The sequence below is a fragment of the Corylus avellana genome, chromosome ca8 (genome assembly GCF_901000735.1).
Source record: "Corylus avellana chromosome ca8, CavTom2PMs-1.0".
NCBI lineage: Eukaryota > Viridiplantae > Streptophyta > Magnoliopsida > Fagales > Betulaceae > Corylus > Corylus avellana.
In genome coordinates, this window is record NC_081548.1 from 3,204,961 (window position 1) to 3,227,601 (window position 22,641).

The 22,641-nt window shown below is 35.1% G+C and overlaps 3 protein-coding genes across 3 annotated transcripts; all 3 read right to left on the reverse strand.

The window, feature by feature from the left end:
- Positions 1 to 5,543: 5,543 nt before the first annotated feature.
- On the reverse strand, positions 5,544 to 7,181 carry LOC132189599 (putative UPF0481 protein At3g02645). The gene has a single exon (XM_059604345.1). It carries the CDS (start codon positions 7,179 to 7,181, stop codon positions 5,544 to 5,546), a length of 1,638 nt encoding a protein of 545 aa, XP_059460328.1.
- A 5,571-nt stretch (positions 7,182 to 12,752) lies between these two features.
- Positions 12,753 to 14,695, reverse strand: LOC132190246 (putative UPF0481 protein At3g02645). The gene has a single exon (XM_059605177.1). The coding sequence runs from the start codon at positions 14,640 to 14,642 to the stop codon at positions 13,002 to 13,004; it is 1,641 nt and encodes a 546-aa protein (XP_059461160.1). The 5' UTR covers positions 14,643 to 14,695; the 3' UTR covers positions 12,753 to 13,001.
- A 6,507-nt stretch (positions 14,696 to 21,202) lies between these two features.
- Positions 21,203 to 22,609, reverse strand: LOC132189600 (putative UPF0481 protein At3g02645). The gene has a single exon (XM_059604346.1). The coding sequence runs from the start codon at positions 22,607 to 22,609 to the stop codon at positions 21,203 to 21,205; it is 1,407 nt and encodes a 468-aa protein (XP_059460329.1).
- Between the last annotated feature and the right edge of the window lie 32 nt (positions 22,610 to 22,641).

Consider the following 22,641-nt stretch of genomic DNA (forward strand, 5'->3'; position numbering starts at 1 on the left):
GCCGTCGCCAGTGGGTTAGCCAGTGGTTTCACTGTCGCCGGGGCAAGTCATTTGGTTCTTTGTTTTTTATTATCTAGTGTTTGGATTTCATTTTGTCAAAATAAGCTTGGTGATGTGTCCCTTTGTGGTTAGATGCTGCAAAAGATCCATTTTTGCAGTATGACCGTATAGTAGGGGCTCCCAACTTCTAATTAAGACATGGGAATTTTCAATTTTTTTTACACTTGCTTATTTTTTCACGACACATGTTTTACGTATACACGTTCAATATTGCATGACATAATTTCCAAACAAGAAATGAATATAAAGTATAAACAAATGCTATAAGTAGTGTTATTATAAATAAAAATGATATTTGACACAACAGCTATGTTTGGCAAGGGAAAGCCCCGCACTGTGGCTGGAACGGCACTGTTCCAGCTACAGTGCGGGGCTGACACATGCTGACTTTTTCAGCTTAACTTTTTTTTTTTTAAGCAAAATATTAAAAAAAAAAGGAAAACGGCTGCGGGAAATTCCACTAATAAAAATGGGGTGGCCTGGAATTTCCATTTCTTATTGGCAGGGTCGAGCCACCCTCGTCATATCCGGGTGGTTAACTGACTCTAATAGGTGGCTTCATTCCTTATTAAAAAAAAAAAAAAAGCAAGGCTATGGCTCCATCAATTTCAGGTAATTTCTACCACTTATCTATATATATATTTGGTGGAGTTCTTTGGCTTTAATTCCCACATCGTACTTATTGGTGTGATCCTGAACTAATTCTCAAACTCTTCGGTGGTCCTACCACCCCCAATGCACCTGCTACCTTTTAGCAGGCCTGCCACCCCACACCTCATTTTCACCTGGTGGTTCGGACCACCCCTGGGAGGTCAAGGAATGGCCCAAATGCACTTCTTATTAAGGGAAGCGGCTTGGAACCACCTCGCTATTCTTGATTTTATATTTTTTGCTTAAAAAAAAAAAAAAAAAAAGTTAAGCTGAAAAAGTCAGTATGTGTCAGCCCCGCACCGTAGCTGAAACGGCACTCCCTTGCCATACATAGCAAACAGTTCCAACTCCCAAATGAAGCTATGGAGCATCAAGCTCGTTGGGCATTTTTTGACATTAACGTCGAGATATGTCGGAGACAGGACCATATATCTTGTCATACTTCGTGTTTTGTTCTTTTTTTGGATGGACACGTTACAATAAATTAAATTCCAATCTTGCCCTTGTACTTTATATGAGGAGAAGCTGCACTGGGGCCCACGAAGTATTTTTGTTCAGAAATAAAAAATAAATTAAATTATATTCCTTTCATTAGTAACCAAAGCACAATAAAACATTAATTTAAACCATTTGAAAAGATAAACCGAGTCCACGATGTATTTATTTCTTCTGCTTATTTTATTTTATTTTATTTTATTTTTTTGTTATAAAGTGAAAAGTTTTATGCAGTAGACTCTCTTCACGGATGATAAGAATTGATCTATGAGTTTTGTTCATCGTAGAATAAGACTAGAAAGGTGAATGAGTAATTTCAAGCTTAAATTTGACTCTACATTCATTGGATACATTTGATCTCTATAAGGCTATATCAATCAAAATATATTATATATACAGTCTTATTTATCTATATTTTGTTTAGGAAAAAAGAAAAAGAAAAAGACATTTATGATAAAAGGATATATAATATTAGTTGATTTGGACTACAAATATAAACAAAATTCATATAAAATTCACTTATTGTGCCAACAATCTAACAAATTGACTGGCAATAAAGTAACTCGCCTCCAATAATAGCCTCCTATATTATGGATTCAACAGTTCTAATGCAATTCCATGACATCATTCAGGGGCGGAGGGGGTTGAGATGGGTCAAATGCCCCCTCTCACCTCCAAAAAAATCTCTTTACTCTCTAGGTAATTTTTTTTTATAATATCCTAGTTGTCCACCATCAACCCTTCATTAAGGGGCAAATAGGTTTCAAGAGGATTAGGATTCACCACTCGTGGACATGATTTTCTTTCTATTTAGGGGTTGATAATTAGGTTACAGTTCACACACAGTGCAGATGATAAGATGAAAGGTTGAAGAAGACAAAAGGTTAAAGATGACTTTTAATTTATTTCCAAAATGTACCATTGAAGTAATGTAAACATACCGTTTTACTAATGTTAGCTTTGACTCTTTGACAATTAAAAATGATTCTGAAATGCACAAATAAAGGCCCCACTTTTACCATCAAGGGTGGTGGTTCAATGGCCCAAGGAAATTTTCAAGTGGTCAGGCATGTACTAGGGTGTGGGTTCGAATATCCGCAAGGGAGAATCTCAATATATGTCTGATTAGTATTAGCCACCTTGGATTCTCATTGATACCCTGGTGAGGTTGGGTCAGGTTATATATGGCTCAGTTGGACTTAAGGGAGCGCTTACAGTTCCCACCAGATATGTAGAAGAAATAGAAGAGAAAAGACTGAAAACTCCACACTGGGTGTGTCATATATTCCATTATATATTAATTTATAGATAGATTACAATATTAGAATTAATACAAAAGATCTTAAGGAAATCTGTACAATTGATAGGGAGACAATTGATAGATTACATCATCACCTCTTCTTTTTTTTTTTTTCTTTTTTTTTCGTGTGTTTTGTCCTGCCGCACACGTGTCCACATGTTGCACAAATAAGATCGAGGAGATGATCAAAGAAGAGAAGAAACAACGAGAATGGTTTTTGGTGGAACATCAGTATGTGGATGGTAAACGTTCTCAGATAAATATTAAAATCAATATTCAGTGGCGGCCGGTTTTGGCATTGACTAATTTTACATGCTGGATAATACATTATATATATAGGACTCACGTTGAATAATTTTTGGACTATCCAGTCAGACAATTCTATATAGATTATAAAGTGCATTTTAATAGATGAGATAATGAAAGAGATTTATAGATTATGAAGCATTTTCATTTTACACCACGTATATATGATAAACTAGTTAGTGGAGAGGTTGATTGCAACTTTAAATTAGTTGTATAACTATCCAAACAATTAATTCTTCAAACATTTAATGGCATTTAGGAAAAAGAAAAAAGCTGCATCCATAAAACTAGTATAAATAAAGGAAATTAATTAAAAAATATATATATAGTGAATCAAATCTTAAAAGAACCCAAAAAGAAGATAGTAAATAAATAAAAAAAAGTACTAAAAGAAAAATGAAACCTTCGATGATGAAATTTAACCAAAAAAGAAAAACAAAATAAAAGAAAAGGACCATGATTTCATGGTTTATGAGAGAAATGAAAAAGTATAGTAAAAAAAATGGTAGAAAGGGAAGCCACCACCACGTGGAGGCCAATACTATATATCCATAAAATTACAGTGAATCTTATTTTCAATCAAAGGTAGTGTTTGGATAATCACGTGTGAAAAGCATTAATGCGAGGCTACGGTTCAAAGAATGAAAACACAGTTTTGATTCTTGAAAAAGTAGTTTCGATCAGCAGACGTGCATGCCCAAAATTATGTCCAATCGATCTCCGACATGTCTTGACGTTTATGTTCATCAACGACCAAATTCCAACATATACTGTTCGTGATTCATCCAATACCAACCTCTTGGCTCTTGGTGCTCGAGAGGGGCATGCAACAAGAAACCACCACGTGCACAGCTAGCGAGGACTGGCCAACATGTTCCAACTCCCTTATCTTTTTCTTTTTCCTTTTCCTTTCCCTTATTGATTCGGCCAAACACAATTCAAAAATGTATGAAGCCATTACAACTATATGCATTTTCTTCGTGCATGCATGCTTTTCATCGTGGTATGAACAATGGACCCCAATATTTGAAGGTGTAAGATATACGACATACAAAATCATTCATGTGCGGCTTTCTTTCGTCCATCAAGAATTGAAGTTTTTTGACAGCTTCAATTGTTGACAAATGGAATATACAGTAATTGATCATTGTTTTGTAGGTTTTATAGATCGTAAGAAGGATCGCATGTTTGAATGGACTTATCATGTGTATATTAATTTTATGATGCGGAACCCATCAAGGCAGATTACTTCGTGATCCTAAATTTCCTGTCACGTAAACTCTAAATACATGACTCCGCTCATAAGAATCATGTATTGGTTAGCTAGGTGACATGAGGATTCGAACAACCAATGTTGTTGTATATATTAACCAAACGAGTCGACCATTTGAGCGGACCCTTGTGAGCTATATATTAATTGTATGTATTCATCTCAAAAAAAAGGTGACCGTGATAGTTTGTACATGTTACTCTAGCATGATACGCATTTCACTATAAGTAATGCTATATATACTATATTTTTATCCCACATCAATGCTGATGTAGGCGTACCTACCAATCGTTGAATTTTTATTTTTATTTTTATTTTTTTAACAATGATTGATTTAAAGGTTGATTGAAACAGTAATGTCAATGTGAGATAATTGTAAAATAAAAATGTAATTTCTAACGTTATTCCTTCAATATTATCACTTTCACTTCATATACGTAGATAATTATGGAATATATATAGTCCTTAGTACCTCAGCAGTTTGTATGACTTTCATTTCATGAAGTGTGCTCTTAATCATCAATTGTGCTAAACCACAACAAGGAGGTGGTCAGGCTTCTATTAGGAGAAGAGGAAAAGCTTCTCCAGATTTTGAGAGTATTACGAGGGTCAAACTTAATTTTGATAGGTCCAAAAATTATTTTTAGACCCATATATATATATATATATTACGGCCCCCCGTCCTTTTGAGCAGAGTAGTACTAGTGGAGGTCATAGTAATTGGCATGTTCACTCATGCCAAAAGAAAAAACAACAAGAACGACAAAAACAGAAATAACGTTATAGCCTCATTCAAATTTAATATCTTTATCCTCAATCGTTCAAATGAAATGCCAAAAGAAAATTGCCTGTCCATTTTTTTTTTTCCAGGTTTAATGGCTTTATCTTTATTTAAATTTGAAAGGTAAATTGCTGATATGTGATGATTTTAGTTCTACACTTTATTTTTGTATCCTTTTGTAAATCTTGACATGCGCGCATATTTATGAAGTTCAATAAATATATTCGTTATGATACACCTGTTTAATTATTATAAAATTTGTCTTCAAGGAGTAGGCTGGAAATCACGCCTCATGAAGCCGAGGTCACTAGTTCGAATTTTTCCTCTATAAAAAAAACAAAAAAAACAAAAATTATCATAAAGTTTAATTTTATATATAGTAGAGAAAAAGAAATTATTTTGTCATTACATTTTAATTCCGTGCCAAAAGAAAAACAAAGAAGTAGGACAAAAACAAAAAATAACATCTAGCCTGACTAGCCTACCACAAAAGGCTTCTTGTTTTGTCCATCGTTTAGACGGAAGGCCGGCTTAGAGAACTAGAAAATTAACTGGAAAAATCGAACTCCAGACCATTGATCTGGCCCGGTAAAAAATTAATTTGAGACAAATTAAGAAGACTTTTACTGTTCATGAGCATGCCGTAAATTAGACACTAAGCAAGAACAGATCATGAACATTCATAGAGACTTGAAAATTTTGGAGCAATTGTACATGGAGCAAGCAGCCTGAAGAATAGACATCAATATCAGAATGTTTGCTGCTAAAAACGTAAGACATGGCCATGAAGCAAAGACATACTTCTTCATCGTCATGTTCATCCTGACCTTCCAACTCTTCGAGTAATAAGTATTTGCACCTTCAATGGCCTTGTCCAGAATTGGAACTTTCGTTGCCCTCACAGACTTCGTCATGCCATTCCAAAGCGTTGCTACTTCTCCATCGCTTTTGAGGCGGTTCAAGATGATCCCTGCCTCTCGAAGAATCCTCACATCCTCCTCATTATCAATTATCCCATTCATCAATTCCGTGTAACGTGTAAAAACCATCATCTCCGGTGCAATACATGCCTCGTAGGCCACGAGGTTCCGCAGCACAACTTCCGAGTTATCATTCAAATGAATAACCGGAAGGTAAAATTTACCACAAGACTTGTCGAAATTTATGGATTCCAAGCCACCCTTTGCTGGACAGAATTTGACACAAACTTTATGAAGCTGTGTCACGCTTGGGATTGCAATCTCTTCGACCAAAGGACTTAAATCGTCTTCCGTCTTCTGAGATGCACTTTTCGCCTCTTCGGCGACGCTGCCTACCGATGATATGAAATTGTTTATAGCACCTTTGTTTTTAAGTTGAAAAACACACGAGAGGATTGTAAATGGTAGTGTAACTAGAAACTTGATTGCTTTTGACTTGCAAATTTTGCTGAGAATGCGGAGCAGGGCCAAGTTTACATAAAGTAGTGCTCTCAAGAATGATTTCAAGGCTTTTCTAAACCAGCCAATCTCTTCACTCTCTTTAGGCTTCTCCTGTTCACTGCAATCAAGTACAAGTTGAAACTTTGGCACAACCATGTAGTAGAGAAGTTGTAGCAAATGAGCTCTCCCGAAGCATTCTTCTCTAAAACGTTGGTAATTAATGTACTTGATGGGCGATAGATCTTTGCAAAAACCCATCAGCATGGTGGCTAATGCTTCGTCATGATCTTCACGTGGATAAAAACTATAAACTTCTCTGAGCAAAAAGAGTGGGATTTGGTTTTCGAGCTTAATAACATCCTTGAGGATCGCGTGGTGTGCCGTTTTCCTCCTTGTATAGTCGATCAAATGTGCCATCTTAGAAGAGATTCGCATAAGCGAGCCTTCTCCCGTTTCGGGAGAGTAGGTTTGGAGATACTCCAACAAGAAGGAAGCATCGATGGCGAATATCCACGCAAGTGTTTCCTGGTCGAACTCCAAGAACCGGTGGTAGCAAGCGCGGACAGTGCTATCACTTTGGGCAATATGGTTGACCAGGTGGCAGAATTTGATTTGTTGCAAATTCTTTTGCACTCTTTTAGCTGAAGTGAGTTTGTGGTGCTCCATTTCGCAGAGTTCAGGCCGCTGGTGATGGTATGGGCCAAGGGCCATAAGCTGTGGAGTGTATGCATCTGGTTTGAGAGATATTAGGGTTTTGGGTACACTGAAGATGCTCACGGGAAGGCCTTCAGCGTTAATGTCTTGTAGGTCTTCTTCTAGGGCTCGACTAATCTGAATGACCCATTCTTGGTCATAACTAGGCTTTGGTGGTTCCATGGCTTTTAACTCGGAAGACATGCTCCCACAGTTTAGGGAGTGAGAGATAAATGTGTTTGGAAGGGAGAGAAATATTTGTCTTTCTTTTGGTAGTAGTACTAAGTCTATGTATCAGGGATTCAGGATGAGGCAGTCTTTTATACTGGGTTGGAGTCAGATAAGAAGAGGGAACTTCGCGGTGAATTCGAGGAAATTACTTACTCGTAGCCCTCTCGAGCATTAGAATCAACACGTGCATATCCCACGGTTGTGGGAGATTGAAGGTCAAAGAGAAATGAATATGTAAAGTCTCTGTCTGAATGAATACAAGGATCTAAATAAATCAAGCAAATTAAAAAAAAAAAAAAAATTTAGAATGTATTTTAACATTTAAAATACACGATTTTAAAGTTCGAACCGCCCACGCTTTTGCCAAGCAAATTGTGTACACGTCAGTATATCAAGTTTGCCCGAAAACACGGTTTTGAAAAGTAAGCTTTGATTTTTGTAAAACCATGTGCTTTCTCCGTACGTGAATGCTAAATTTCATCGTATACGACGAAGAAACTGAAGATTTTTGTAGCTTCTTGTGGAGGGATTGATATGATTAATGGAATAGTTGATCACTATTTTGAAGGTTTATAGTCTTATAGATGGTAAGAAGGATAGCGCACGTCTTTGAATGGATTAATGGTATATATTCATCATCTCCAAAATAAGGTGAACATGATAGTAAATTTGTCTCTAGCTATAGTGATATACATGCAATTCAGTATTATAGATCACCTCAAACATGTACATCAGTACATGTGTCTTGTGTGTGTATGTCGAACAATTGACTCAATAATAAGACAACCAAATTATCAGGCTTTCTTTAAAAAAAAAAAAAATATGTGAAGAATTAGTCGGTTGACATTTTGAAAATGACAACGCAAGGGACACATGTTTCATGTTTCGTTTTCAAGAGATAGCTCAATCGGCTGGGCCTACACTTAATAAAGTGGAGGTCACTAGTTCGAATCTCCCTCCTCCCTCTTGTGCGGACATGTCAAAAAAAAAAAAAAAAAAGAAGATATATTCATGTTTCATTGTGATCAACTGCACCCGTCAAGATTAAGACATGTATATCATAATAAAACACAAGGGGCACGTGTTTCAATTCCAACAAGTCAAGTATCAATTGAAACTGAAACCAATTAAGCTTGAATCGCTTCTTTTAATATCTTATTAAAGACTGTATATCAAATTAATTAGTGTTTTTTTTTTTTCTCCTTAAAACAAAGACTCTGGTAATTTTAAAATTCGCATTGGATGTATTTGAGTCGATTTAGAAACCAATATCATGTTTGCCTGTATCAAGGGAAAGAAAAATGAGTGAAGGAACGTACAGGAAGGAAAAGAAAAAAGAAAAAGAGGGTGGAAACATCCGTCCGGGGTTAGAGGAAAAGTCTATTTATCTCCTTTAAATTATCACTTAATTAATAATGTTTCTCCAAACTTCTAATTAAGACATGAGAATTTTCGATTTTTTTTTTTTACCCTTGCTTATTTTTCCACGACACATGAATGTTTTACGTATACACGTTCAATATTGCATGACATAATTTCCAAACAAGAAATGAATATAAACAAATGCTATAAGTAGTGTTATTATAGCATAAAAATGAAAGTTGACACAACAGTTCCGACTTCCAAATGAAGCTGTGGAGCATCAAGCTGGTTGGGCATTTTTTGACATTAACGTCGAGATATGTCTGAGACAGGACCACATATAATACAGTCTCGTCATACTCCGTGTTTTGTTCTTTTTATGGATGGACACGTTACAATAAATTAAATTCCAATCTTGCCCTTGTACTTTATATGAGGAGAAGCTGCACTGGAGCCCACGAAGTATTTTTGTTCAGAAATAAAAAAATAAATAAAATTATATTCCTTTCATTAGTAACCAAAGCACAATAAAACATTAATTTAAACCATTTGAAAAGATAAAATGAGCCCACGATGTATTTATTTCTTCTGCTTTTTATTTATTTATTTATTTTTTGTTATAAAGTGAAAAGTTTTATGCGGTAGACTCTCTTCATGGATGATAAGAATTGATCTCTGAGTTTTGTTCATAGTAGAATAAGACTAGAAAGGTGAATGAGTAATTTCAAGCTTAAATTTGACTCTACATTCATTGGACTCATTTGATCTCTATAAGAGTATATCAATCAAAATATATTATATATTCAGTCTTATTTATCTATATTTTGTTTAGGAAAAAAAAAGAAGAAGAGACATTTATGATAAAAGTGTTGGAAGTCTCATATTGCCCGAGTATTAAAGAGATCATAAACCATTTATAAGAATGAGGAGAAACCTCAACTCTTGAGCTAGCTTTTGGGTTGAATTAGGCCCAAGACTCATTTCTAAGATGGTATCAGAGCCCAGGTTCAATTGGCTGTGGCCCACTGTCACCCCATTGTCGCACGTGTTGGCTTGGATGTCCTCCGCCACACGTGAGGAGGCGTGTTGGAAGTCCCACATTGCCTGGGTATTAAAGAGATAAACCATTTATAAGAGTGAAAAGAAATCTCAACTCTTGAGCTAGCTTTTGGGTTGAGTTAAGCCCAAGACCTATTTTTAACAAAAAATATATATAATATTAGTTGATTTGGACTACAAATATAAACAAAATTCATATAAAATTCACTTATTGTGCCAACAATCTAACAAATTGACGGGCAATAAAGTAACTAGCCTCCAATATTAGCCTCCTATATTATGGATCGAGACAACAGTTCTCATGCAATCTCATGACATCATTCAGGGGCAGAGGGGTTGAGATGGGTCAAATGCCCCCTTACCTCCAAAAAAATCTCTTTACTCTCTAGGTAAATTTTTTTTAATATTCTAGTTGCCCACCCTCAACCCTTCATTAATTAAGGGGCAAATAGGTTTCAAGAGGATTAGGATTCATCACTCGTGGACATGATTTTCTTTCTATTCAGGGGTTGATAATTAGGTTACAGTTCACACACAGTGCAGATGATAAGATGAAAGGTTGAAGAAGACAAAAGGTTGCATATGACTTTTAACTTATTTCCAAAGCATACCGTTGAAGTAATGTAAACATACCGTTTTACTAATGTTAGCTTTAACACTTAAAAATGACTCTGAAATGCACAAATAAAGGCCCCACTTTTACCATTAGGGGTGATGGTTCAATGGCCAAAGGAAATTCCCAAGTGGTCAGGCATGTACTAGGGCGTGGGTTCAAATCTCAGCAATGGAGAATCCCAATATATGCTTGATTAGTATTAGCCACCTTTGATTCCCATTAATACCCTGGTGAGATTGGATCAGGCTATATATGACTCAGTTAGAATTAAGGGAGCACTTACAGTTTCCATCAAATATGTAAAAGAAATAAAAGAGAAAAGACTGAAAACTCCACACTCGGTGTGTCGTATATTCCATTATATATAGGTAGATTACAATATTAGAATTAATACAAAAGATCTTAAGGAAATCTGTACAATTGATAGATTACATCATCACCTTTTTTTTTCTTTTTTTCTTTTTTTTTCTTCTGGTGTTTTGTCCTGCCGCACACGTTTTCCACATGTTGCACAAATAAGAGGAGATCATCAAAGAAGAGAAGAAACAACAAGAATGGTTTTTGGTGGAACATTAGTATGTGGATGGTAAACGTTCTCAGATAAATATTAATGGAAATCAATATTCAATGGCGGTTTTGGCATTGACTAATTACATGCTGGATGTCCCCAAGAGGTAGTTTAATCGGCTGGAACTACGCCTTATAAAGCAGAGGTTACTAGTTCGAATCTCCTTCTCCCCTCTTGTGCGGACATGTCAAAAAAAAAAAAAAAAATTACATGCTGGATAATACATTATATAGGACTCACTTGCTTGAATAATTTTTAGATTATCCAGTCAGACAATTCTATATAGATTATAAAGTGCATTTCAATAGATGAGATAATGAAAGAGATTTATAGATTATGAAACATTTTCATTTTACACCATGTATATATGATAAACTAGCTAGTGGAGAGGTTGATTGCAACTTTAAATTAGTTGTATAACTATCCAAACAATTAATTCTTCAAACATTTAATGGCATTTAGGAAAAAGAAAAAAGCTGCATCCATAAAACTAGTATAAATAAAGGAAATTAATTAAAAAAAATATATACTGAATCAAATCGATCTTAAGAAGAACCCGCAAAGAAGATAGAGTAAATAAATAAAAAAAAGTACTAATTAAAAGAAAAATGAAACCTTCGATGATGAAATTTAACGTGTGAAAAGCAGTGTGAAAAGCATTAATGCGAGGATAAAAATGCAAGTTCTAACATTATTCCTTCAATATTATCACTTTCACATCATATACGTGAGATAATTAATTAATTATGGAATATATAGTCCTTAGTGCCTCAGCAGTTTGCATGACTTTCATTTTTTGAAGTGTGCTCTTAATCATCAATTGTGCTATCGCTTGAGATTAATTTTTCTTCAACAGTTTATATTTGTCGAGTGGATGAATACATTGTATAAACTTGGTTTGTTCAGCTAAAGGATGCAACGGAAAATTTTTAATAGAGAGCCAAACTATAAATTAATGAGGGTCATCAAACTTAATTATTTTGTCTATTCAATATGGTGGGGAAAATGGAAAATTACATGGAAATAAAATAAATAAACAAAGGGGACAAAGTCATGACCCTAAGAAACGTTAGAAATTTGTCAAATAAAAGACCCCGCCCATTAAAGTGATTGATACTGCCAAAAAAATAAAAAATAAATAAAACAACACATTAACAAACATGAAAATACTGTGAAAAAGCAAAAAGAGATTAAAGATAAAATTGGGAAGGGAGGGGGAACAAAAAAAAAAAAGAAACCTCCATTCCTCATCCCTCGGAACAGCCGTACGAGGCGGAAAAAAACCGTCACAAGTAGGTTGTCAGGCTTCTATTAGGAGAAGATGAAAAGCTTCTCCAGATTTTGAGAGTATTATGAGGGTCAAACTTAATTTTGATAGGTCCAAAAATTATTTTTAGACCCATATATATATATATATTACGGCCCCCCGGCCTTTTGAGCAGAGTAGTACTAGTGGATGTCATAGAATACTAATTGGCATGTTCACTCATGCCAAAAGAAAAAACAACAAGAACGACAAAAACAGAAATAACGTTATAGCCTCATTTTTTTTTTTTTTCCAGGTTTAATGGCTTTATCCTTAATTAAATTTGAAAGGAAAATTGCTGATATGTGATGATTTTAGTTCTACACTTTATTTTTGTATCCTTTTGTAAATCTTGACACGCGCACATATTTATGAAGTTCAATAAATATATTCGTTATGCTACACATATTTAATTATCATAAAGTTTGTTCTTAAGGGGTAGCTTAATCGGCTGGAGACCATGCCTTATAAAGCAGAGGTTACTAGTTTGAATCCTCCTCTTGTATAGACATGTAAAACAAAAAAAAAAAATTATCATAAAGTTTAATTTTATATATAGTAGAGGAACAGTATATATATATAGAAAAAGAAATTATTTTGTCATTACATTTTAATTCCGTGCCAAAAGAAAAACAAAGAAGTAGGACAAAAACAAAAAATAACATCTAGCCTGACTAGCCTACCACAAAAGGCTAGCTTCTTGTTTTGTCCATCGTTTAGACGAAAGGCCGACTTAGAGAACTAGAAAATTAACTGGAAAAATCGAACTCCAGACCATTGATCTGGCCCGGTAAAAAATTAATTTGAGACAAATTAAGAAGACTTTTACTGTTCATGAGCATGCCGTAAATTAGACACTAAGCAAGAAAAGATCGTGAACATTTATAGAGACTTGAAAATTTTGGAGCAATTGTACATGGAGCAAGCAGCCTGAAGAGTAGACATCAATATCAGAATGTTTGCTGCTAAAAACGTAAGACATGGCCATGAAGCAAAGACATACTTCTTCATCGTCACGTTCATCCTCACCTTCCAACTCTTCGAGTAATAAGTATTTGCACCTTCAATGGCCTTGTCCAGAATTGGAACTTTCGTTTCCCTCACAGACTTCGTCATGCCATTCCAAAGCGTTGCTACTTCTCCATCGCTTTTGAGGCGGTTCAAGATGATCCCTGCCTTTCGAAGAATCCTCACATCCTCCTCATTATCAATTATCCCATTCATCAATTCCGTGTAACGTGTAAAAACCATCATCTCCGGCGCAATACATGCCTCGTAGGCCACGAGGTTCCGCAGCACAACTTCCGAATTATCATCCAAATGAATAACCGGAAGGTAAAATTTACCACAAGACTTGTCGAAATTTATGGATTCCAAGCCACCCTTTGCTGGACAGAATTTGACACAAACTTTATGAAGCTGTGTCACGCTTGGGATTGCAATCTCTTCGACCAAAGGACTTAATTTGTCTTCCGTCTCATGAGATGCACTTTCCACCTCTTCGGCGACGCTGCCTGCCGATGATATGAAATTGTTTATATGATCACCTTTGATTCTAAGATGAAAAACACACGAGAGGATTGTAAATGGTAGTGTAACCAGAAACTCGATTGCTTTTGACTTGAAAATTTTGCTGAGAATGCGGAGAAGGGCCAAGTTAACATAAAGTAGTGCTGTCAAGAATGATTTCAAGGCTTTTCTAAACCAGCCAATCTCTTCACTCTCTTTAGGCTTCTCCTGCTCACTGCAATCAGGTACAAGTTGAAACTTTGGCGCAACCATGTGGTAGAGAAGTTGCAGCAAATGAGCTCTCCCAAAGCATTCTTCTCTAAAACGTTGGTAATTAATGTACTTGATGGGCAATAGATCTTTGCAAAAACCCATCAGCATGGTGGCAAATACTTCGTCATGATCTTCACCCGGATAAAAACTGTGGACTTCTCTGAGTAAAAAGAGAGGGATTTGGTTTTCCAGCTTAATAACATCTCTGAGGATCGCGTGGTGTGCGGTTTTCCTCCTTGTATAGTCGATCAAATGTGCCATCTTAGAAGAGATTCGCAAAAGCGAGCCTTCTTCCGTTTCGGGAGAGTAGGTTTGGAGATACTCCAACAAGAAGGAAGCATCGATGGCTAATATCCACGCAAGTGTTTCCTGGTCGAACTCCAAGAACCTGTGGTAGCAAGCGCGGACAGTGCTATCACTTTGGGAAATATGGTTGACCAAGTGGCAGAATTTGATTTGTTGGAGATTCTTTTGCACTCTTTTAGCTGAAGTGAGTTTGTGGTGCTCCATTTCGAAGAGTTCAGGCCGCTGGTGATGGTATGGGCCAAAAGCGATTAGCTGTGGAGTGTATGCATCTGGTTTGAGAGATACTAGGGTTTTGGGTACACTGAAGATGCTCACGGGATGGCCTTCAGCGTTAATGTCTTGTAGGTCTTCTTCTAGGGCTCGACTAATCTGAATGACCCATTCTTGGTCATAACTAGGCTTTGGTGGTTCCATGGCTTTTAACTCAGAAGACATGCTCCTGCAGTTTAGGGAGTGAGAGAGAAATGTGTTTGGAAGGGAGAGAAATATTTGTCTTTCTTTTGGTAGTAGTACTAAGTCTACTGTATCAGGGATTCAGGATGAGGCAGTCTTTTATAGTGGGTTGCAGACAGATAAGAAGAGGGAACTTCGCGGTGAATTCAAGGAAATTTTCGAGGAAATTACTTATGCATCCTTTCACATGCATCCGAAAACATGTTTGAAAAGTATTTTGAAGATTCGAACAATGCGATTTTCTAGTGCATTTTTAAGAGCATATTTAGGATTATGTTTGATAAATAGAGCTTTTAAGTTAAAAATGGTTTTTGCCAAAAGTGTGTTTTGACCCTTAAAAGCATTTTCAATATTTTTTTTACCAAATAGGTACTTTTTTTTTTTTTTTTTTCAAACGAACTTTTTAAGTGTTAAACGCATTTTTAGGCCTCTCAAACGTACACCAAAAATGCCCTAAGTAAAATCGAGAAAAATATATAATTATTTGTGAATACCTTTTAAAAATATTGAAGTTTGAAAACATAAAAAAAATATTTTTGTGCAACAGATTAGAAGATGCATTTTTTAAAGAGTAATGTTATAAGAAATAATATAATTTAATTTGTCTATATTTTTCTTATATTCTCTTACAAATCCAATTGATTAAGCATTAGATTTGCGAGATCCATCATTGAGCTTGTATGAAATTTACATAAGTTTACAAATCTAATGATTGATTTGTAAGATGAGAAAAAAAAAAAAAAATTGACACCAATAATTTCTATTATTATTTTTTAAAAAACCTAACGGATTCAATGGTTGGTTGGAACTGCCACGTCAAAATTATGAGATAATTGTAAGATAAAAATGTAATTTATAGAATTACTTTTGTATAATATATTTTAACATTTAAAATACAAGATTTTAAAGATCGAACAGCCCACGTACGTTTTTGCGAAGCAAATTGTGTACTCGTCAGTTGCCAAGTTTGAAAAGTAAGCTTTGATTTTTGCAAAACCATGTGCTTTCTCCATACGTGCATGCTAAATTTCATCGTATACGACGAAGAAACTGAAGATTTTTGTAGCTTCTTGTGGAGGGATTGATATGATTAAAGGAATAGTTGATCATTGTTTTGTAGGTTTATAGTCTTATAGATGGTAAGAAGGATAGCGCACGTCTTTGAATGGATTAATGGTATATATTCATCTCCAAGATAAGGTGAACGTGATAGTAAATTTGTCTCTAGCTATAGTGATATACATGCAATTCAGTATTATAGATCACCTCAAACATGTACATCAGTACATGTGTCTTGTGTGTGTATGTCGAACAATTGACTCAATAATAAGACAACCAAATTATCAGGCTTTCTAAAATAAAAAAATCAGACTAATCAGTGCTTTTTTTTTTTTTTTTTTTCTCCTTAAAACAAAGACACTGGTAATTTTAAAATGCGCATTGGATGTATTTGAGTCAGTTTAGAAACCAATATCATGTTGCCTGTATCAAGGGAAAGAAAAATGAGTGAAAGAAAGTACAGAAAGGAAAAGAAAAAAGAAAAAGGGGTGGAAACATTCGTCGGGGCTCCGAGGAAAAATCTATTTATCTCCTTCAAATTATCACTTAATTGATAATATTTCTCTAAACTTATAATTAAGACACTACTGGAATTTTCAATATTTTTACACCTGCTTATTTTTCATAATATGTTTTACGTATACACGTTCATTGCTTGACATAATTAAATTCCAATCTTGCCCCTGTACTTTATATGAGGAGCTAGAAGCTGCACTGGGGCCCACGAAGTATTTTTGTTCAGAAATAAAAAATAAATAAAATTATATTCCTTTCATTAGTAACAAAAGCACAATGAAACATTAATTTAAACCTTTTGAAAAGATAAAATGAGTCCACGATGTATTTATTTCTTCTGTTTTTTTATTTTATTTTTTGTTATAAAGTGAAAAGTTTTATGCAGTAGACTCTCTTCATGGATGATAAGAATTGATCTCTAAGTTTTGTTCATCGTAGAATAAGACTAGAAAAGTGAATGATAAAATTAATTAATTTTTGTGGGGCGTTACAAAAACAGCAATTTCAAGCTTAAATTTGACTCTACATTCATTGGACTCATTTGATCTCTATAAGACTATATCAATCAAAATATATTATATATTCAGTCTTATTTATCTATATTTTGTTTAAGAAAAATAAATAAAGACATTTATGATAAAAGGATATATAATATTAGTTCATTTGGACTACAAATATAAACAAAATTCATATAAAATTCACTTATTGTGCCAACAATCTAACAAATTGACGGGCGATAAAGTAACTCGCCTCCAATATTCGCCTCCTATAATATGGATCGATACAACAGTTCTCATGCAATCTCATGACATCATTCAGGGGCAGAGGGGTTGAGATGGTGGGTCAAATGCCCCCCTACCTCCAAAAAAATCTCTTTACTCTCTAGGTAAATTTTTTTTAATATTCTAGTTGCCCACCCTCAACCCTTCATTAAGGGGCAAATAGGTTTCAAGAGGATTAGGATTCACCGCTCGTGGACATGATTTTCTTTCTATTCAGGGGTTGATAATTAGGTTATAGTTCACACACAGTACAGAGGATAAGATGAAAAGTTGAAGAAGACAAAAGGTTGAAGATGACTTTTAATTTATTTCCAAAACATACCGTGGAAGTAATGTAAACATACCGTTTTACTAATGTTAGCTTTGACACTTAAAAATGACTCTGAAATGCACAAATAAAGGCCCCACTTTTACCATCAAGGATGGTGATTCAATGGCCAAAGGAAATTCTCAAGTGGTCAGGCATGTACTAGGGCGTGGGTTCGAATCTCCGTAATAATGAAGAATCTCAATATATGCCTGATTAGTATTAGCCACCTTTGATTCTCATTAATACTCTGGTGAGGTTGGGTCAAGCTATATATGACTTAGTTGGACTTAAGGGGGCGCTTATAGTTTCCACCAGATATGTAGAAGAAATAGAAGAGAAAAGACTGAAAACTCCACACTCGGTGTGTTGTATATTCCATTATTTATAGATAGATTACAATATTAAAATTAATACAAAAGATCTTAAGGAAATCTGTACAATTGATAGGGAGACAATTGATAGATTATATCATCACCTTTTTTTTTTCTTTTTTTTTTTTCTTCTTCTGGTGTTTTGTCCTGCGGCACACGTGCCCACATGTTGCACAAATAAGAGGAGATGATCAAAGAAGAGAAGAAACAACGAGAGTGGTTTTTGGTGGAACATCAGTATGTGGATATATGGTAAACGTTCTCAGATAAATATTAATGGAAGATCAATATTCAGTGGCGGTTTTGGCATTGACTAATTACATGCTGAATAATACATTATATAGGACTCGCTTGAATAATTTTTGGATTATCCAGTCAGACAATTCTATATAGATTATAAAGTGCGTTTTAATAGATGAGATAATGAAAGAGATTTATAGATTATGAAACATTTTCATTTTACACCATGTATATATGATAAACTAGTGGAGAGGTTGATTGCATCTTTAATTAAATTAGTTGTATAACTATCCAAACAATTAATTCTTCAAACATTTAATGGCATTTAGGAAAAAGGAAAAAGATGCATCCATAAAACTAGTATAAATAAAGGAAATTAATTAAAAAAAATATAGTGAATCAAATCTTAAGAAGAACCCGCAAAGAAGATAGTAAATAAATAAAAAAAGTACTAATTAATTAAAAGAAAAATGAAACCTTCGATGATGAAATTTAACCAAAAAAGAAAAACAAAATAAAAGAAATGACCATGATTTCATGGTTTAATTATGAGAGAAATGAAAAAGTATAGTAAAAAAAATGGTATAAAGGCAGGCCACCACCACGTGGAGGCCAATACTATATATCCATAAAATTACAGTGAATCTTATTTTCAGTCAAAGGTAGTGTTTCGATAATCACGTGTGAAAAGCATTAATGCGAGGCTACGGTTCAAAGAATGAAAACACAGTTTTGATTCTTGAAAAAGTAGTTTCAGCAGACGTGCATGCCCAAAATTATGTCCAATCGATCTCCGACATGTCTTGACGTTTATGTTCATCAACGACCAACTTCCAACATATACTATTCGTGATTCATCCAATACCAACCTCTTGGCTCTTGGTGCTCGAAAGGGCATGCAACAAGAAACCACCACGTGCACAGCTAGCGAGGACTGGCCAACATGTTCCAACTCCCTTTTCTTTTTCTTTTTCCTTTTCCTTTCCCTAATTGATTCGGCCAAACACAATTCAAACATGTATGAAGCCTTTACAACCATATGCATTTTCTCCGTGCATGCATGCTTTTCATCGTGGTATGAACAATGGACCTCTATTTGAAGGTGTAAGATATACGACATACAAAATCATTCATGTGCAGCTTTCTTTCGTCCATCAAGCATTGAAGTTTTTTGACAGAGCTTCAATTGTTGACAAATGGAATATATAGTAATTGATCATTGTTTCGTAGGTTTTATAGATCGTAAGAAGGATAGCATGTTTGAATGGACTTATCATGTGTATATTATTTTTATGATGCGAAACCCATCAAGGCAGATTACATCATGATCCTTAATTTCATGTCACGTAAACTCTAAATACATGACTCCGCTCATAAGAATCATGTATTGGTTAGCTAGGTGACATGAGGATTCGAACAACCAATGTTGTTGTATATATTAACCAAACGAGTCGACCATTTGAGCGGACCCTTGTGAGCTATATATTAATGGTATATATTCATCTCAAAAAGAAGGTGACCATGATAGTTTGTACATGTTACTCTAGCATGATACGCATTTCACTTTGAGTAATGCCATATATACTATATTTTTATCCCACATTAATGCTGATGTAGGTGTACCTACCAATCGTTGAATTTTTTTTTTTTTTAACAATGATTAATTTAAAGGTTGATTGAAACAGTAATGTCAATATTATAAGATAATTGTAGGATAAAAATGTAATTTCTAACATTATTCCTTCAATATTATCACTTTCACTTCATATACGTGAGATAATTATAGAATATATATAGTCCTTAGTGCCTCAGCAGTTTGCATGACTTTCATTTCATGAAGTGTGCTCTTAATCATCAATTGTGCTATCGCTTGAGATTAATTTTTCTTCAACAGTTTATATTTGTCGAGTGGATGAATACATTGTATAAACTTCGTTTGTTCAGCTAAAGGAAGCAACCGAAATTTTTTAATAGACAGCCAAAGTATAAATGAGGATCAAACTTAATTATTTTGTCAATTCAATATGGAGGGGAAAATGAGAAATTACATGGAAATAAAATAAATAAATAAATAAATAAAAAACAAAGGGAACAAAGTCATCGAAAGAAACGTTAGAAATTGGTCAAATAAATGATTCCGCCCATCAAAATGATTGATACTACCAAAAATAAAATAAAAAATAAAACAACACATTAACAAACATGAAAATACTGTGAGAGATAAAAGGAAAAATTGGGAAGGGAGGGGGAACAAAACAAAAAAAAAAAAACAAAAAAAAAAACCTCCATTCCTCGTCCCTCAAAACAGCCGTACGAGGCGGAATAAAACCCTCACAAGTAGGTGGCCGGTCAGGCTTCTATCAGGAGAAGAGGAAAAACTTCTCCAGATTTTGAGGGTATTATGAGGGTCAAACTTAATTTTGATGGGTCCAAAAATTATTTTTAGACTCATATATATATATATATATATATATATATATATATATATATTACGGCCCCTGGCCTTTTGAGCAGAGTAGTACTAGTGGAGGTCATAGAATACTAATTGGCATGTTCACTCATTCCAAAAGAAAAAAACAACAACGACAAAAACAGAAATAACGTTATAGCCTCATTCAAATTTAATATCTTTATCCTCAATCGTTCAAATGTAATGCCAAAAGAAAATTGCCTTTTTTTTTTCTTTTTTTTTTTTCAGGTTTAATGGCTTTATCCTCATGTGATGATTTTAGTTCTACACTTTATATTTGTATCCTTTTTTATATCTTGACACGCACGCACATATTTATGAAGTTCAATAAATATATTCGTTATGATACAAATATTTAATTATCATAAAATTTATTCTCAAGGAATAGCTCAATCGGCTAGAGATCACGTCTCATGAAGCCGAAGTCACTAGATCGAATTCCCCCTCTTGTGCAGACATGTTAAAAAAAAAAAAATTATCATAAAGTTTAATTTTATATATAGTAAAGAAAAAGAAATTATTTTGTCATTACATTTTAATTCCGTGCCAAAAACAAAGAAGTTGGACAAAAACAAAAAATAACATCCAGCCAGACTAGCCTACCACAAAAGGCTTCTTGTTTTGTCCATCGTTTAGACGAAAGGCTTAGAGAACTAGAAAATTGACTGGAAAAATCAAACTCCAGACCATTGATCTGGCCCGGTAAAAAATGAATTTGAGACAAATTAAGAAGACTTTTACTGTTCATGAGCCTGCCGTAAATTAGACACTAAGCAGGAACAGATCGTGAACATTCATAGAGACTTGAAAATTTTGGAGCAATTGTACATGGAGCAAGCAGCCTGAAGAGTAGACATCAATATCAGAATGTTTGCTGCCAAAAACGTAAGACATGGCCATGAAGCAAACACATACTTCTTCATCGTCACGTTCATCCTGACCTTCCAACTCTTCGAGTAATAAGTATTTGCACCTTCGATGGCCTTGTCCAGAATTGGAACTTTCGTTGCCCTCACAGACTTCGTCATGCCATTCCAAAGCGTTGCTACTTCTCCATCGCTTTTGAGGCGGTTCAAGATGATCCCTGCCTCTCGAAGAATCCTCACATCCTCCTCATTATCAATTATCCCATTCATCAATTCCGTGTAACGTGTAAAAACCATCATCTCTGGCGCAATGCATGCCTCGTAGGCCACGAGGTTCCGCAGCACAACTTCCGAGTTATCATCCAAATGAATAACCGGAAGGTAAAATTTACCGCAAGACTTGTCGAAATTTATGGATTCCAAGCCACCCTTTGCTGGACAGAATTTGACACAAACTTTATGAAGTTGTGTCACGCTTGGGATTGCAATCTCTTCGACCAAAGGACTTAATTCGTCTTCCGTCTTCTGAGATGCACTTTCCGCCTCTTCGGCCACATTTCCTGCCGACGATATGAGACTGTTTATATCATCCTTGTTTCCAAGATGCAAAACATACAAGAGGATTGTAAATGGTAGTGTAACCAAAAACTTCATTGCTTTTGACTTGTAAATTTTGCTGAGAAGGCGGAGCGGGGCCAAGTTAATATAAATTATTGCTGTCAAGAATGATTTCAAGGCTTTTCTAAACCAGCCAATCTCTTCGTTCCCTTTAAGCTTCTCCTGCTCACTGCAATCAGGTACAAGTTGAAGCTTTGGCACAACCATGTGGTAGAGAAGTTGTAGCAAATGGGCTCTCTCGAAGCATTCTTCTCTAAAACATTGGTAATTAATGTACTTGATTGGGGATAGATCTTTGCAAAAACCCATCAGCATTGTGGCTAATGCTTCGTCATGATCTTCACGCGGATAAAAACTATAAACTTCTCTGAGTAAAAAGAGAGGGATTTGGTTTTCGAGCTTAATAACATCCCTGAGGATCGCGTGGTGTGCAGTTTTCCTCCTTGTATAGTCGATCAAATGTGCCATCTTAGAAGAGATTCGCATAAGCGAGCCTTCTTCCGTTTTGGGAGAGTAGGTTTGGAGATACTCCAACAAGAAGGAAGCATCGATGGCGAATATCCACGCGAGTGTTTCCTGGTCGAACTCCAAGAACCGGTGGTAGCAAGCGCGGACAGTGCTATCACTTTGGGCAATATGGTTGACCAGGTGGCAGAATTTGATTTGTTGGAGATTCTTTTGCACTCTTTTAGCTGAAGTGAGTTTGTGGTGCTCCATCTCGAAGAGTTCAGGCCGCTGGTGATGGTATG

Coding starts and splice junctions, on each gene's coding strand:
- LOC132189599 (XM_059604345.1), bottom strand. CDS start 7,181: ATGTCTTCCGAGTTAAAAGCCATGGAACCACCAAAGCCTAGTTATGAC.
- LOC132189600 (XM_059604346.1), bottom strand. CDS start 22,609: ATGGAGCACCACAAACTCACTTCAGCTAAAAGAGTGCAAAAGAATCTC.
- LOC132190246 (XM_059605177.1), bottom strand. CDS start 14,642: ATGTCTTCTGAGTTAAAAGCCATGGAACCACCAAAGCCTAGTTATGAC.